The sequence below is a fragment of the Stegodyphus dumicola genome, chromosome 4 (assembly GCF_044657685.1).
Source record: "Stegodyphus dumicola isolate Sdum_Otavi_A_Nest chromosome 4, ASM4465768v1".
NCBI classification, from domain to species: domain Eukaryota; kingdom Metazoa; phylum Arthropoda; class Arachnida; order Araneae; family Eresidae; genus Stegodyphus; species Stegodyphus dumicola.
In genome coordinates, this window is record NC_140771.1 from 216,469,074 (window position 1) to 216,487,666 (window position 18,593).

The 18,593-nt window shown below is 31.4% G+C and overlaps 1 protein-coding gene and 1 long non-coding RNA gene across 4 annotated transcripts in view; one reads left to right on the top strand and one right to left on the bottom strand.

Moving 5' to 3' along the window:
- LOC118184001 (uncharacterized) overlaps nt 1–18,593 on the bottom strand; it is a 143,267-nt gene that overhangs the window by 31,078 nt on the left and 93,596 nt on the right. For both annotated transcript variants that reach the window (XM_085815980.1, XM_035353636.2), the window contains exon 2: nt 8,286–8,824. In XM_085815980.1, coding sequence (XP_085672106.1) covers nt 8,286–8,824 — 539 coding nt within the window. The remainder of the gene's footprint in view (nt 1–8,285; nt 8,825–18,593) is intronic.
- LOC146997819 (uncharacterized) overlaps nt 17,714–18,593 on the top strand; it is a 338,237-nt gene continuing 337,357 nt past the window's right edge. For both annotated transcript variants that reach the window (XR_015040878.1, XR_015040879.1), the window contains exon 1: nt 17,714–18,067. This is a non-coding gene — a long non-coding RNA (uncharacterized LOC146997819). The remainder of the gene's footprint in view (nt 18,068–18,593) is intronic.

Here is an 18,593-nt window from a genome sequence, read left to right on the forward strand (position 1 = left end):
TTAACTGAAGTAAAAAATCTGATGTGTACACCACATGACTTCCTTGTACGGAATATTAAATTATACGCAATATTCCTGCATTTCATTTAAACATATTGAATTAAGTTAACGAAATTTTAATTAAATCTACTACGTCGATAGCGCGTAAACCACAATAGAATAAATTCGCTCCTTAAGGTTCACGAAAAAATCTTTTCAGAATACATTTTAAATCAGTTTTATAATTTTCTTGGAAGAAAAGGGTCCTTTATTCTGTCCTTAAGTACCGATGTCACGCAAAAATATCGTTAAATTGCATTTGATAGCGGTCAAATGGATATTTTCGTTGAAATATGTTACCCGAAATTTTTCGCGATTACAATACTTCCTTTTTACTACGTACCAGGAAGTAAAAACGGAATTACTTTGACGAAAAAAAATTCCACCTTCAATAATTTCCAATTACTTGGTATTTCAAATTGCTGTTGTTGAAGAATATAGAGTTACTTAGTATTGCTAATTGCTGTTGGTGAACAGTATATATAATATAAAGGTATTCAAAAGCAATTTTGCAAAATAATACAAAAAGAAACTAACAAAAGTAATGCTATCAAATATAATGATGAATAATAAATGCGAATAAGTTAAACTGTTGAAAGAATAATAATACGTAGTTACGATCAGTTCAAGTACTTTCCAAGATTGCTGGAATTCTGGCGCTCAAAACGCGACATATATGTATGAAATATTCCCAGGATCGTCAGCAAGCATAGCGAAATAAGCAGACACCCATGGCGCCAATTTTCGATGAGCGGCAGCTAAATAGTTTTCAAAAGCGCCAAATAAATAAAAGTGTGCTTTGCTTTAAATTACTCAAGTTTTATTGATATGGGGCATCAACTAAACTGATCACATAGGCGAACACAGATTACTGGGGAAAATATCGTGGACGAAAACATCGCGGAGAAACAACGTAAAGCGTAAACGTCGGCGAGCAAAATATCGTGGGACAAAAGAAAGCAAGAAGAAAACCGCAGTTTCAAAAACGTATTACAAAATATTGTCTTCGAAAATAAAGCCATTCAAAAACTTCGCAGTTTAAAAACATAGGCGTCAAAAATATCGTTGCAAAAAATAAAGCACCTACAAATCATCGCATGAAGATAACATCGCAGACATGCGTTTTCCAGGCTTTAAAAGTTGTAAATGCATATTCGCATAACGATTTGTGAACGCAAGAAGGAATGAGGCATACTTTTATATATTTTTTTTAATTAACTAATAAATTTTTACTGATAAAGTAAGAAGGCAACTTAAATAACAGTTAACAAAATTTTGTAATTTTATTATTAATTAAACAATTTTATTAGAATTAACCACCTATAGTTTCGCATCTTCCTTTTTATAATCTTTTTTAAACTATACATTACCAATAAAACTTATCAAAAAATAATCAAAAAAGATTAATTCATTGATGACCTTTACTAATTAAATAAATTAGAATTCCATTACCTACTAAGCATTATTTTTTATTTTCAGTTTTGGAATACTTAAGGTTTCTTCTTATTTTTTTCAACAAAAATGTATGTATTAGTTAATTCAAAAGTATTAGTTAATTAAAAAGTATAAAATAGAAAAGTCAATACATTTCTCCTTACTTCCTGTTTTCTCCTTACTTCCTCCCCCCCAAGATGTTTTTTGTTTGACGAAGTTTTCGCCTTGCGTTGCTTTATCCGTGGAATTTTTGTTTGCGATGTATTTGCCGCTATGTTTTTGGCAGACACCACGTAATGTTATTAACATACTATTATTTTTATACAAAATCCCTATTCAGTTCTGTACTAGTTCCCTAAAGTGCTACATGTCTGTATTTAACTGTTGTGCAGAAATTTCGTTTGATAATTGTTAACAGCGTGGCAACATGCCGATATCCAAATTAAATTACAATGTTCCTCGAACTCTCTTTCATTAACCCAATAAAGGAAAACCGTAAGTATTCAAAACTGTACGAAACGTAGAATAAAAAAAAACCTACTGGTGTGTTCATGCTAAAGAACTAGACGTAAATGGTTGTCGTTGGAAAAAGTATATAGAATTTTGTAACAGTTTATGAAAGTAAGGAATTCTACCTTGTCCACTTTTCTAGTTTGTTCGCGAAAATTTTTTGTCACTAAACAACAAAATGTTTCCTACTGCGTTATTTCTAATTCATAGAGTCATTAGGTTATTTTGAACTCGGAGTACATGAAAAATGTGCAATGTACTCCTCGGGACACGAACCGTGGACCTCTAAGCTTCGCGCCGATTATGCTTCCAATTACACTACGAAGGCATGCGGAAAAGAGGTGGAAATACCTTATAAATTAAGCAATGTATTTTTGAAAAATGGCGGAGAATACTTATCGTTTTTGAAGAAGAGCAAATATATTTAAATCTAAACAACAATTTTTATAAGCTGATATCAATCTAAGGTTCAATTTTCATTATTTTAAGTATTTACAGTATTGTATTGTAGGAAATGTTTTGTACATTGTAGTGTGCAAGATGTAAATAATATCATGATCGAGATTATCAGATTTAGTTTTCCACATAATTCGGTACATTTGGTGAAACATCGCTAATATCTATAACCTAGATCAGGGTTTCTTAACCTTTTTGGTGTGGGGACCCCCTAATATTTACGAAACTTTTATAGGATCTCATAAGCATTGCGCAAATTCGACACACGCGCGTGTGAAACTATCAGTTTTTTCACTCGTACTACTATATACTATTGCAGTTTTAGGTTATTGACTTTAATTTTTAAAGTAAAATGAACGTTTTCTATTATAAAAAATAATGCGTCGAAACATTTTCGTTTTTCTTTTTTTGTATGTATTGTCTTATCTTAATCTATTTTCAGATATATTATGTAAAAATATTTGGTAATTATAAAATTATTAGAATAAGTTAAAGAAATATCAAATTGCCAGATTTTTGGCGACGCCCCCTACTGCAAGTTCTGCGCTCACAATTGGAATCGCGACTCACAGTTTAAGAATTTCTGGTCTAGATTGAGGAATCGGTGTCTTTAAAGCATAAATTTTGTGTATTACGGCTGAAGCCGAGCATGCTGCCATCCTAATATTCAACATTCAACAAAGATTAGTGATAATTTATTCTTGGATAATGGCGTAGTTCACAAAAAAACGTAATGAATAATTTACGATTCAACCCTTGATTACGGCAGTTTAATAGACTGACTGCAGACAAATTTCGCGATTTTGCCCATCTATAACGAGGACAATAGACAGTTCTCTTATAAAATCCTTCAGAGCTGCATATTTGTTATGGGCTTCAAATATTTTGTCATTATAAATAAACTAACTTCTTTTTGTTTCACACTGTGGATAAACACGAAATACAGTTCGCTACGTGAAACGTTAATCTTAAAATAAATTCGTTTACGATTCGTTTGTTGGACATCTTTACAATCATAAATACATAATAAACCTTTTTTATAATATAAACCTTTTAAAAATTGCATCGAGGTTTGAAACTAATTAGAGTAAACGTGCTTTTTCATTTTAACTAAAGCTAATGCTGAAATATTACAGTTTAAATACGCTTTGGTACTGCAACTTTAACCCGAGGACACTTTTACGTACGTCTCAAGCCTACTTATGTCAGAGTTTTACAGAAAAATATTTTAGCGACACAATTTTGAATTGGGTACCCGAGAATTCAATCTAAATTTCATTTCTAAGATCTCATCAGCTTCAGCGAGAGGTTGAGAAACTTAGAAGTATACGGCTTTACGGAAGAAAAAATATGACACAAGAGTTAAAAAAAAAAAGGGAAAAAAAGAAAGACATCCTCATAAACCTGAAATCTAAGCGATTTTCACAAATTCTCATCAAATAATTTCATCTAGAAAACACTTCTTTCTTAATCAGTCACACCTTCCTTTCAGAATTGGGTCGGTATTTTTCCCCCACATCCATTTCTGCGGTGGAATATGCGGTTTTAATTTCTATTAATTGGCTCACATGAGACTCTTTCTCTTCGTTCCAAATGAAAGCACAGCTTGAAAAAAGAAATAACTTGCTGATGTATGTGGTTCCGGGATTGGCAAGCAAGCATGGCGAAATCTTTGAAATAGATGGCCGAGAATGTCTATTAAAAGGCGGATTAGAAATATGAGGATCCTGGATGAAATCTTACAAAATTACGGTTTGGGAGTTCTTTCTATCAAAGAATTTGAGGAATGCTCCAATAAAACAAAAATAATCTCTTGAAAAATTTCATTTGCATTAAACAACTTTAATGCATTTGCTTTTCAATATGTATAACAGTGTTATTTGCATACATACAATGAAATAAAAATTAACCTGTTTTCATTTCAGAATGTACAAAATCATCATTGATTCAAAGATCTTCACATATAAATTAGGATTTTCTGTGCTGTCACATGTGCTAAGCTGTTAGGGATAAAAGAACGTAGGGGAAATTTTGAGTTGTAAATAACTTAGTTTTTTAAAAATCATTAAATAACTATAGTTTTATAATTTGCTTAGGTTTGCATGCTTCCAATTTTCAAGAACATGCAGATATAAATCAAGATTTTTTACATTCCTAGTGACTTTACAAAGTCACCGCCATTACAGCTTCATACGACTTCCTTTTGTTGCTCCTTTGCTTTTTACATCATTTCATGAATCCTGGAGCATTTAAAAAACAACAATCGCTAAGTAACTAGTTGTACCTACCCAGATACATCTTAATCACCGATGTTGTTATATACTTACTTGAATACTGCAATTTCTAATAAAAGCATTAAAGAGTAGCGTATGAAAGAAAATTTGTGAGAAGCAAAGATAATTTCCACTCGCGTAACCGGTTGTTGTAATTGCTCTTGTCCTCTTTAGTTTTTTTTTTTTTTTTTTTTTTTTTTTTTTTTTCTTTTATATCTTACTTCATTCATATGAATGATTTTGATGAAAATAAAGTGGTTTTGGTGTTTACACATTTACAAAGGGTGTTTATACATTTTTACAACGACTTCCATAAAAAGTTTTAAAAAGAAAATATTTTGGAATAAACATTTCTGGCAGCAAATTATTGTTTGGAAAGAAAACGATCGTTACGCTACATTTAAAAGCATTCTTCTTTCAAAATGTCGCATCTAAACAAGCTGTGGGTTGATGGACATGTTTGCGCTTCCCGAAATTAAATATATATCCGTATTCCATAAATCAAAAACTTTTTAAACGGTATTAAAATTTCTAAGTGCAGATTAAGCAGCATTATTATCGGAGAGGAAAAACCGCCATTCTACATGGATTGAAGATTCCAAACGAATACCCGAAAAAGGTACGTACTGTTTCTAACGTATCTAAAGTTCAATCGTTTGTAATAACAAGAAATTCGCTGGCGCAGAAATCAATTGCAAAGCCTTTAAATTCATTTGTAGCAACAATAGATAAAATAATATACCAAGATTTACAATTTAAAAAAGCTAAGAAACATAATATTCGCATAGGCACGTGTCTTAACGCAGAGTAATTTATAGTTAAAAGTGAAGCTATACGCCATGTGGAATAATTAGGTTTGTCGATGCAGCAGACAAGAAAATAACCTGGCCGGGATTCGAATTCCAGACCATTCGACTGCTACCCGGACGTGCTTTCCGATTATACAACGAGAGGACACGATAAAGAAGGAAAACACCTTTACATCTGTACTGATTTAAATGTCTGATTTCCCTAAATAATGCAGGTAGAGGTTAATTAACTCGTAAATTATCTTTGTTATCTTTGTTAATTAACTCGTAAATTATGCGGTATAGTCTATTAAAACTTTTAGTTAAGTTGTGCCTCTTATTTGCGTTTCAGAAGTTTAGTTATGAAGATATTAATTCGATGAATATTTTAGGAAAGCTAAACAAGTAGTGTTAGATAACTAATTAGGTTCGAACTCACAAATGAATAAAAGTAAAAATATATGCATGCATGTGGATATGTATATTTACATACATCCATGCACAATCACATGCAAACACATTCATATACATACATTTTTAACGTTATATATATATGAAAGGACTAAATATTATTAGCTATTGAAGATGGAGACATATGTAGTCATGGCCAGTTGAGCATCTCCTTTTATTTTCGACATAACGAATTGATGCAGGTAAAGATAAATGTACACTGAAAACACCCTTATTCTTTAATAAATTTTCACATTTCTTACAGAAAGAAGGAAAACAGGCGACAGGAAAGAGATGAGTCAGAGTTGCAGAGAACGAATGTAATGTATCCAAGATGAAAACCCGGCTCGGAATAAATCAGTTTTGGTTTAGCTTTATTTTGTTTGCTTAATTTTAAGTTTTGGTTGAAAAATTTGAAATTATTAGTTGTTGAAGCAGATTAGATAAGTATCTGCATCATTAGCAGTATGTAAAAATCATATGATATAGCTTAATTTTGAATAAATGCAGTTTAGAGAGATTTATTGTAAGCAGTTATTATTTTTAGAACATAAAGGGGAAAATAAAGGATCTATTTCAAATTAAAGTCAGCATTTTGTTTTTCCTATTTCTTTTCATGTTTTATGTATATATATATATATATATATATATGTGTGTGTGTGTGTATAAACTGCTGCATATCTCTGTATATATTCACCTACTGCATATCTATCTACATAGTCAATGTATGCAATATAAGAAAGAAATCAACGCCAAGTAATCTCAGAACCTTTTCTGCACGCGTAGTCGAATAACTCAAAATTAAAATAAGTAATAAAAGAATAAAAGACGTAAAATTGAAACTGTCTATCATGCGTCATCAGTTTTGGCGATATTTTATAAAATATTTTCAGACGGTATATATTTACTCTTTTTATTCACTGTGGTGTATTGTTTCAATACTGCAGTTCAGTGCTTCTGTATAGAAACGCTTATTATCTTGCACCTTATTATTCTTTTTCCTTCTTTTGCATCATACAGGAAATGATTAATTTTATATATAAATAAAATATTTCAAATCCATGCTAATTACTAACTGCTCTAAGAAAAATTAAGATTATATTCCGTAATATTCATTACTAAAATTAATTAATTCTTAGCTTCAGCATAAATGTTTAGCGCCCTATATATCGCTAACCAAGTTACGAACATATTTATCCCCTAAGGAAGTCGACAAAGACGAGAGAGTAGAGACTCTCGACTTCCTTAAAGTATATATATATATATATATATATATATGTTCGTAAATTGGTTTTTCAGTTGCAGAATTCTTTGCTCCTGATGAAGAGAGACTTTATATTCACCCTCGAAGTCGACAGAGTTGCTATGCTAAATATCTATGCCTAACACAGGTTGTTGCTCCACTTTTACGATTTATTTGTTTAACATTCATCTGCTTAAATATGGTTTTAAAAATTTTGTATCAACCTTAGTCTGAGGCAGATTTCAAAGGAAAATGTGCAATAAATTTCTAAAGATTATCTAGCGGTGGTCTCTCTTCATCGGAGAATTTACTTGCTTTTATAATTATTTTATTTGACTCTTACCATAGTTTCTTTCGAAATTCTTAAATATTTATATCCTTTTAAATTCATTTTCAAATTAAAAATAAAATCTATTCGGATTTAAAAGTGTGTTTGCTTACAGCTATCGACAGAATACATTATCTTTAGATATTCTCTCAGTATTCGATTTTAAAAGTGATTTGGAGTTTCAAATTAATAAACTAATGAATATAAGCATTTTTTCTACTAATCGTGCGAACTAATCAAGAAAGACTTTATTTAAAAAAACTTCCTGCATTGAATTTCTTTACGTCCCATATTTTAGTTCATCCCGATAAACTTTCTCCCTTACGTTTTATCTTCGAATTAGCTTCAAAATAATTATGAATATATAGCAGGAAATATTGGTAAATAGAAATTTGAAAATATTATGGATGCAACATTTATGGGCTGCTACGCTAGTTACAAATTTAAAAAAAAATAAAAATATTCAATGCAACTGATATACATAGGATAATATAATCTATTTTTAGTTTAACATAAAAAATAATACGTGTATCTCATGTCGAAAATTAAAGATTAAATCTCGGTAGAGAAAAGGGGCTTACAGTTAGCAGAATTTTTCGTAAATTTAATTTTAAAGAGTTGTCATATTTGTTTATATCAGACGGCGTGAATTCCCTAGTGGAATCTGTCACTAGAAATTAAGGAAGAAGCAATGCTTTTACAAATAGTTTTGCAATGTTTTTACATCGTCATAAAACAGAAGGGAAAGCAAGGAAGAAACTTACGGAACGGGCACTTCGATCTTCTTCTTTACAATGATTTGTTTGTAGACCGGAACTTTGACTGGATAGTGGAACGGTTTCGGAACTTTGATCACCTTATGCACGGGTACGGGAATATATTTAGGCACCTTGACTGGAAAAGGCACCGGTACTGGTTTGGGCACCGGAACCGGTTTGTAGATGGGCACTGCTTCGGTCTTCAGAACCGGAAATGGAACCGCTATTGGCACAGCCTTGGGAACGGCTACGATCTTCGGTACTGGAATGGCCTTGGGTACATTTATTATTTTAGGGATTGTCTTCACGACTGGTACCCTAAATGGCACCGGTACATGGTGTGGCACATGTATAGGTTTCGGTATAGGAATGTACTTCGGTACCGGATACGGCTTAGGTACTGGTACTTTGTGATATACTGGTACCTCTTTGTGCACCACTTTGATGATTGGCTCTGGCTGAATGTAGTTTTTCCCACTAACTACTGTTAGCACCACAGTAACCAAAAGCGTCAAAATTGGTCCATGTCTCATTTTGAAAAAAAGCTAAAATAAATAAGATAATATTAATTAATAAAACAATTAAACAAGATGTTTGACGAGTTTAAAATATAGCATTAATAGAATAGTAAAATTGTAAAAAATCAGATAATATTAAGTACTGTCTTTGTCATGCAACTATATATTCGCGCTTTGCGTGCATTCCGACATCTTTTATTCCTTCAATGCTTATTTGTTTTCGCGAAGATTAGTAAATCGAGAATAACTGAAACAATGGATAGGGGGACAATTTTTATGCACTGAGTATCCTCAAAATCTGTCTCTAATTGCAGGAATCAGTCGGGATTTAGACATCGTTTTGATATTTTACTATATATGTTCAAATTAATAGCCTTTTCCTTCTGAAAAATTTTAATTTGATTAACATATTAATCATTTTCTTGAACAGCTTTCTTTAAAATGAAAGTTGCTGTCGAAATTTCTGGATCAACCCCGTTTAGATCATTTTTGGTATCCGAAGCTTAAAGATGCTTCTGTTAATCATCGTAGAATAATGCAGATATTAAATGACGCAGTACCAACATAATTTAAAGCCGTAGAAATGGATTCGTTCATACTCAAGATTGTGAAAAACTATCACATTAATCCGTCTAGAAAATATAAATTAAAAATTAAGTAGATAACATTTTTAAAATGCTTTGTAAATGATGAATTAAGTAACAAAATTATGTGTAGCTAATCACATCTTTTATGCTTTTCTTATATAAGTCTATTTGCAGGGTATCCTGAAAATTAAAAAACGTATCTAAATCCCACGTCTGCAAGACAGACTAGATATCTATCTAAAAACTGGAACTCAGTTCGGATACAAACTCCAACGATGCCAAATAAAAAAGAATAAAATATGATAAGAGAATTCAATGATGGACTCAATTGATTATAAATGGCATACTGAACACGAAATAAGACATGGTAATAGAAATTTTTAAAAATTAAGCTTTCTATCTATACATCACAGACGAGTTGTCATGCAGATAAGCAGGGTAACCATTCGGAGATCCTCAAGAAAATAAAAATAAAATTTCCACTACTCATGATTGATGATAACTACTCAAAATTTTGCATAACATTTCGATTGATACTAAGTTCTAAATAGCTCCTTCGTCATTGACTAATTATCTAAAAACAGAAGGGAATATCCTTCAGGAGTGGCAAAAAGAAGATGATTTTCTCATCAAGCTACCATAGAATTTGAAGTGCTTTTTACGGTAGAACGCTTCGTCAAAAGAATCTGGGTCATTTATGATCTAACGGGGGCAAAACGCGCAGCAAAAGAAATTACAAAATAGCAGAAGAGCTTTAAAATCATGGATGAATGTAAATAGGAAAATTGTTGTATTCACTTCTGTTTGACGTTGTACAGATCTCTGATATTCATTCTATAAGCCTAATTTTGTGTTTGTGAACAAAAAGAAAACAAATAGCTATAATAAGTGTTAGCCTGTGATTACTATTGCTGATCGATAACGTCTAATTTTAAAATCAAAGCGCTGCTAGATGGCTGCAAGGCGTTTGAAGACTGCACGCGAAATTGTTTAAAAATAAAAGAAAGAAAGAAAATTGTGTGAAGGAATTCATTAAATTTATTTCTATAAAATGCTCTAGGAAATCAAGCTTGATTTTTCAATTCAGAGTATTGTTTTATTCGAAACGAAATGCACGTAAGCATGAATGACAAGAAGAACTTGTACATTTCTAGTTATCATTTAGGCCGATGGTTTCCACTGCAGGCTCGCCGACTGAATATGGCAAAGCTGAGGAAAAATTTGATAATGATGTTTACTTTCTTATGTGTATATATTTTGGTAAATTTTCCAGTAAAGTATAGCGCACGCTCACGTTTTTAGCGACAGCTAAAAATATACTAGATGAACTTGAAGCTTCGTATAAGGCAGTATTAATAGTCTGTCTAATAGGAATTGCATTTTAAAATGTAGTATATTTGAACAAGTTTAACATATTTAAATTTAAATGTAATATATGTTAGATAAATACAGTTTTTGTATTCAATTTGAATTCATTCTACGTGGATATAGAATTATTGTTTAAATAAAAAGACGTTGCGTGTCCCGGGGCCCGAGAATAGATTAAATGTACCTCCATACGTTCTAAAATCAAACACCTCTGATCTGTACTATAACAGCAAACAATATGAGAAAAGAATAAAGAACTGCGCATTGGAAGACATTTCACTGTAGGAAATACAGCCAAAAATGTTGACATTGTTATTAAGATTATTAGGGAAATGCGTCTAGAAAACTGCGTTTGTGGCGACATTAGGAGACAGCGGGAAGAAATCACCAAATTAAGAATAGATGCAAAATAGCATTGAATTTTAGTATCACTTGCTAGAAATACTGCTGCATATTTTAGAGTAGTTTTATTATTTAATGCGAAACACGAATCAAATTCTTATCACTGTTGCCAACCTTAAATATAAAAACCGAGAAATTCTCCCACGAAAACTACGCGTTTCTGGGAGGTTACTGCACTCTGCGGTCACGCAATTTCAAAAGAACTCCAAAATGATATAAATTCTCTTTAAAACCGATTGAGCTATTTGTAATTTTATTTTTGTGTAATATATATTAATATTTAATTCGATATTATAAGTTTTATGTTCTTTGATTTTATAATTATCTTACATGTTAATACTGAAAAAATTCTGAATAGAGACGAAAAGCTATATTAAAGGACTTTTAAATATGCTGAAAATAAAATTGATAATTTAACTTACATATTATTGTGTGCATACTCTTAATAATGTACCATTTACTGATATAAACAAAATTAACACAAATATTAAATAATTTAATGTTGGTTAAATCTTCATAAAAAACGTCTACGAGTCTCTACAGAAGATAGAGTTAATTCAGATCAAATTATACATAATAAGAAAAATTATGTTGAAAATGACTAGGGGTGAGGAAAAGGAATTTGTTGAAACAATTTCCTGAGACCATTTTTCTCAATGAAAGCTAGAATATTAAAAACCTGAAGAGTCGATGATCCGACCAGAGACCGGGGAATACGATGAAAAGCCAGGAGTCTCCCAGTAAAGCCAGAAGAGTTTGGCAGCTGTGTTATATTCTTAATTCTTTAAGAAAGTTCAGTAATGTAAAAATAAAAAATACTTTACATATTTATTTAAGTGCATTACGGGACTTAAGTACGAAAACTGAGTATATTGGATTGAATTACATCTTTCTCCCTAAAATTATACTCATCCTAGCACTGGAATATTGAAATTAAACATAGGTTATTTTGGGAAACATTTTCTGTGATTGCGAATCCGGCAATTTAAACAGTTAATCCTATACAGTAGATTTTGTGTAAGACAATAACAGCTGCAACAATTAATTCTAACTACCTTATTTACACTCATGCCCGAAACTGAAGGTTTCGTCCGAATGCAAATTTGCCACTATGTTACAGAAATCGAAGGCAGTGTGCTATCTGTCTGACTGGAAGCAATAATAAAACACCATTTTTCCCGGAAAAGAGATTTAACCGCTTTTAGTCAGTTCCGCTAAAGTGGAATTCGAAATTAATTAGCGCATTATTATTGTTTTTTTACCTCCAAAAGTGAATAGAAGCCACCCAGATGACATTCTTGTTATGATCACCAAGAGAATGGTGGCTGGAACGGTCATATATATGTATTCCACGAATTTCATCAAGTGATGTTCATATTTATAAACTTCGGAGACGATTGCAAACTAAGATATAAGAAGGGAACACGATAGAGATAGTCCATTAGTCATAACTGCACAAATGGTATCGGAATCTAATATCGAGGTTCTTATGCCATACGATTGTCACAGCAAATAATACTAGTTGAAGAACCATTGGCAGCCTTTAGAATCACCACGTGCAGACAAATATGACAGCACATAGTGATTCTAAAGGCTGTTGATGGCTTCATAAGGCAGGTTTGTATGCAAGACGGAGCAGTGAACGCAATCCTTCAATTCGGAAGTAATTTCCGTAACAGCTGAACGTAAAAACGACTAGAACTGGGATCATTAACAAGAACTGAAAGATTTTAATGAATATAAAACGCTTCTAGAAAATATAATTCGCCAACTGATGATGTTTTTTGAATAATTTTAGCTGCTGTAAAATGAAAAATGTGATTTTCTGACTGAAGAGTTGGGCAACAGGGTAAAAGTATCGACAACGTAGCGGAACCACCCCAAAAGTTTAAAGTTTCAAATAATTTTGATTCATAATAATGCATTTAGATATCAGATTAATCCCTGAGTTTGTGTGTAAAAGCTATTTTGAAAAAATGTGTGTTTGTTTCAGACAGGAGGGCAGTGAGTAAGGCAAATTAATTCATCAGTTTCGATACAAGAGCAATAAAATTCTCGAAGTCTCCTTTGTAGGAATTTAAGAACACCTTCCACTGTAACGCCGGGAAATAATGGTTTTACATCAAAAAGAAATCATGATGAAATTTCTATGGGAAGTTCTCTTTACTTTTTTATAAACTCTATTTAATTTTTTATGATGTAAGTGTTATTAACTATCAAAGTCGAAAATATGGAATCTTTTACCCTGTTTGATGCTAAGAAAGACGATTTAGATGAAGTTCTTCCAATAGTGAATTCCATTGATTTTGCCATTCAATTCACTTTTGAACCTGAGATATCCAATTCTCTTTCGTTCCTTGACATCTTGGTCACACGCAACATATCCAACTTCAAGACTACTCTTTACCGTAAACCTTCATTTGCTTGCCTTCACTTCAAATTGTGTATTCGACCAAATTTAGCTTCATTTTATTCTTTCATTTTTCGTGCACTTCAAGTTGGCTCCTCCAGATCGGCTCTTGATCAATGAACTAAATTACATGGGAGCAGTTACTATTGACAGAAGGTTTTCATTTGACATTATTGATCAAAACAGTTAGAAAAGTCTTATCTCAATACATAAAAAAGCACCCATTCGTTTTAGAAGATTATTAGAATTCTGATGTCCTTCCTTTCCTTCCATCGATTAACTATAAAATGTATGTATTTTACAGAAATTCAGCTTTCAGGTCGTTTTTCTTTTCTGTCAGTAACATTTGTAGCTCCTTACTGAAGGACCCCATTTCAGATATAAACTCCTAGGATATATATATACAGGATTCCTTGTCAGTATGGTTTAATTTACACTTTTCAAACTAAGAGAGCCTTAAAATTTTGCCCTAACATGAGGCATATATTAGAAAAACGAAATGCTTAAATATTTTAATACCAAATACTGTTGGTCAAAAAAACCATATTTTCTATTTTTCTGCAGCCAAAATTATTCAAAAAAAGCTCTTTCGTTGGCAAATTAGGTTTTTTAAACGCGTTTAACATGCATAAAAATCTTCCAGTTCTAGTTAACAATCCCAGTTCCAATTCGTCTTTACTCCCCACTTCTAAGGAAATTATTTCATAGTTCTTTTCATTTTACATAAAAAAATCGGCGCAAATAACTTGACTTGTCTTCCTTTAATTCTTATCGCCTTGCCTAATAATAAGAAAATTTCGATCTCCAGAATGGATTTCAAACTATGAATCATTCATCAAGACAATTTGGAAAATGGTTGCAGCTCACGTATTCATTAGTTGCTTTGAGTTCGGTATTTCTTACACCAACCTATACATTACAGTACATTTATGTCCTGTAGACTGTTACTTATTTATTAAAGGCTGGGCACTTGATTCTTAAGCATTTGTCGTTGAGTGGCCATTTCATTAGCCGTTTCATCCCAGTGTCATTGCGAAAAAGGTAAGTAGACAAAAACAACCAAGTCTTACATAGGCAAACCTGCATCTTGGTTTTCGGAGATCATTCAGAGCGACCTTGCACACTAAGTATTAAGTACTTTTAATTTTTCATTTAACATACTTTAATTAGAATGACTAAAAGTATTTTTCTGAAGTAAACACCTTTATGTATATAATTCTTTATTACATAAAATAAGTATTTGATTTTTCTCGTTAGCAAACTCTTTTCTGTCGCGTTATGACGTGTACTCAATACACTTTTAAGATTGAAACACTTTTCAGAAAGTGATATTCCATTAACTTGTGTACGTAAGAAAGGCAAAAGATGGTTTCTCAGATGTTAACTTTGAAATATTTCGATAGTTTTCGAAAAACAAATTTCCTTGTCTGTGTCTTCTATAAGTATATAAATTATTTTGCAATACTTTTGCTTTATTTAAAAGCCATTAATTTCATTTTAGCTATTTTTACCACTTTTGCTTTCGTATTTTCCACTAAAAATTTGTTTTTAAATTTTTATTTTATACTCATGACTAATTTACAATTATTTAATTTTGCCATTTGTTGCCTAAATTAATGATTTTGGGGTATACTCTCCATATTCTTACGAACTTTGTATATATGTAAGTAATTTTGGTGACATTTATGCAGATTCTATTGTCTATTCCATAATGTAATATAAAATGCCTTCAGAAACGAAGCTCCGCCGGAAAAATAAAATTACAGTGGCAGGTCCATTTAACATTGAGGAAATGGTTATCTCGCCACGCCAGACATGCGTTAGTTTTGGCAACTAATTTTTGTCGCCAAATTCGACGAGAAATTACAAATTTGAGAATATTTAGCGACATTTTGGTGCTATCCCTGTGTAACCGTAATTGGTATGATCCTTATATTTAACTGTAGCTGTATCCGGCCCTTTATGTAACTGTAACTGTATATGCCTTCCAGCAATTTTAAGAAATCGAAGTTCTTGGGAATTTCTCGGCGGCTTGACCAGCAGCTGTAAGACCAGCAGCTCTCAGTTTTTAGTTCAGAATATTGAGAAATCTCCGTACGAGCTTCGCTCTTTAGATGGACTTTGTTTTGCGTTGTGATTAACGTTCTTGTAGTTTGAAGTGGTAACTACTGACTGTGCTGTCATATTAAGAAGAGCTATGCGAGTATTTTTGTGAAAAGTTCGAAAACTGTAAAGTGTTTGTTTAGGAAAATAGGAAAATGAATTTTATCAAACTATATCGGTTCTGTATGCATTCAATCCATTACGAACCGAACGCACGTACCAATATTTTTAATTGAACGAGCAATAAAGAAAATAACTTTCCATAATAAAACTGAAAAGAAAAAAATTGTCTGACCGTATTATTTCAGTAATTACTTACATCGCTAGAACACGTTCCGTAAAATGGACAAAAGCCTTGAAACTCTAATTTAACCTTCAGACGTAAGGATTCTAACGATATGTGGAGTATTTGAGATAAGTCAGATATTACCAACACTTTGCAGTCTTGTTATCACAATCTCCCCGAAAACGAAAGCATATGAAAATCGTAGTAATTCATTCATAAGTACAGATGCTGATAAAGGTTTCGTGCCCTTGAAGAATTATTTCTTTAGCTTATGAAAACTGCGAAATACATTGTCGGTAAACAGTATTACTCGTAAATAATTTATGAAAGATAAAAATTTCATTAAGATTCTCTTAATGTCTTTTGAATGATATGTTTAGGAGGAAAATATCACATTTTGCTATCAATATATATTAACATTTCTTACCCAAGTTTCCTTAGAACATTAGTATTTTGAAAGAAATTGCTAGATGTACCACGAGAAATAGTAATGATTAGATTTATCATGTACAAAAATATGACCAAATAATATATGTCGTTAATGTAAGAATTTTCTTTAACATGAATGTTATTTCAAGGGTTCCGCAAGGTTGAAAATTTTTTGCTTCATATTAGTTTATCAGCTCCGGTGTATTTTATCGAAATTATTTGTATTATATTTTGCTTTCGAATTCAAAGACACATTTCAATCAAATGTAAAATGCTTAATTAGAATTTCAAAATCATAAACTTTAAAATTAATGTTTAAAACCTGTTTTCGCGATCTGGTTTTCCTCCGCATTAATTACAAACCTTGATTTAATATGATAAAATAATAGTTATATTTAAAAGTTAGTATTTAAGAATGAAATCTGAATGCTTATCTTAGCTATCATAATCATATACTTAGCGTAGCGGGTTATGAGTTTGGGTAAAGACATGTTATCGGACTCCTAAATTGCTAATCTTCAGAGTATTTGTATTGCATTTTCCATAATGAAACCAAATAACAAACTCAATTTAAGTTCGAAAAATTCTCGAGGTCTCTTAGTTACTATACTTTTTAGATCAAAATTCCCATGCTTAAGAAGCGTTAACCTTAGAGTAGCTAATTATTTATTGAAATCCCTGCATGACAAGACTTGCGCAACAAAAAGAATATCGATCTTGCTATTGAAATATTAATAAACATCAGCCCCATAAAATTGTACTGTTTGCTTTATTTTAAAATTACGTTAAAATGCATAAAGAGTTATCTAAATATAGTTAGTGATGGCACAACAAATTTCAGTTAATATTAGAAGATTACTCATCAAAAGTGCTACATATCTTGTTCGAAGTATTTCTGTATTTTTATTACGCACCTAAGCTTGTATATCATCAAGTCGTTTACAGATGGTATATATTGTAATAGTTTCAAAATCTCACAGTTTTTAATAGCTACGTTATAGAAGAAAGTGCTTTCTCTCTCAAATGATAAATAATTCATTCGGAAAAGATTGAATATATATACGACATCTTCAAATTAATCTGATATTTACTTTTTATTTTACAAAGCAAAAATTGTGTAACAAATTCAGTAAGTTGAGTATTTTATCAAACGTTCCATCTTTTTTATCGATATAAAAAATGTCCGTTCATTGACACTGAAATGAGCAATCATTCCTTTGATTTAATTCCCATTTCTGAGAAGTAATTAAGTTATCTTTAAACAACTGTCTTTTAATGAAAATAGAAACATTTAACTGAACGTTTCGTGAAGCTATGTAAGGAAAGGAGACATCAAATTTACTCTCTAGACAAACGTTTGAGTCGTTATCCTTTGAAAACAAAATAGATTTACATTAAAGGCTACAGAACCCATAATCAGTCGTTCCCCCATATTAGACGAATTCTGGGAAATTTCTAGCAGTTGTGAAAGATGCTGAACAGCAGTTAAGATGACGCCATTTTATAGTCGTTTGTGAATGCTTATTGTCAATGAAGATTCTTAAGAATACTGCTTAGAAAATTGAAGAAACTATTGGATTAATTAGTTACAAAGATTGTGATTATAAAAGTTTTGATTTTTTCTTTGCGTACGTCAAAGAAAATTTCTTGTTGTGCCTCATAGATGTGAGTGTTCCATGGCAAAGGTAAGCATAAAGTTTTCAATAATATATCAGAATTATAAATTTGAAAGCTTCAATTTGTATAAGAATAATTTAGTAATTACAAATCAGTTTTAATTCTGAGCAATGGAAGATATTTCCGAAAGAAAAATTATTTATAAAAATTTAAGACATGGAAATTTTAATAATGAAAGAAAATTTTTATGAAATGTCCAATGTTATATTTTGCTGAACCAACAGGTTCTATTAAAAGTTTTTGAAGTTTTTTTTTTAATGTTAAGATGTAATCTTCTTAATTGGTAAAGGGATAAGTATGAAATATATTATGCATCATAAATTTATTTTATTTTCGGAGATATACAATTTTACACGTTTATACTGCTTACAGTGTTAATTTCAAAGATTTTTTTTCTTCTAATAATGATCCAGAAATGTAATATGTTTTTAATTGAGAGCGTTATAAAATCATAAATTTTATTTTTTCTTACACCTACATGTAATAAAATAAAACGCTATCATAAAAAAAACTGGCAAAACCTAACATGGTTGA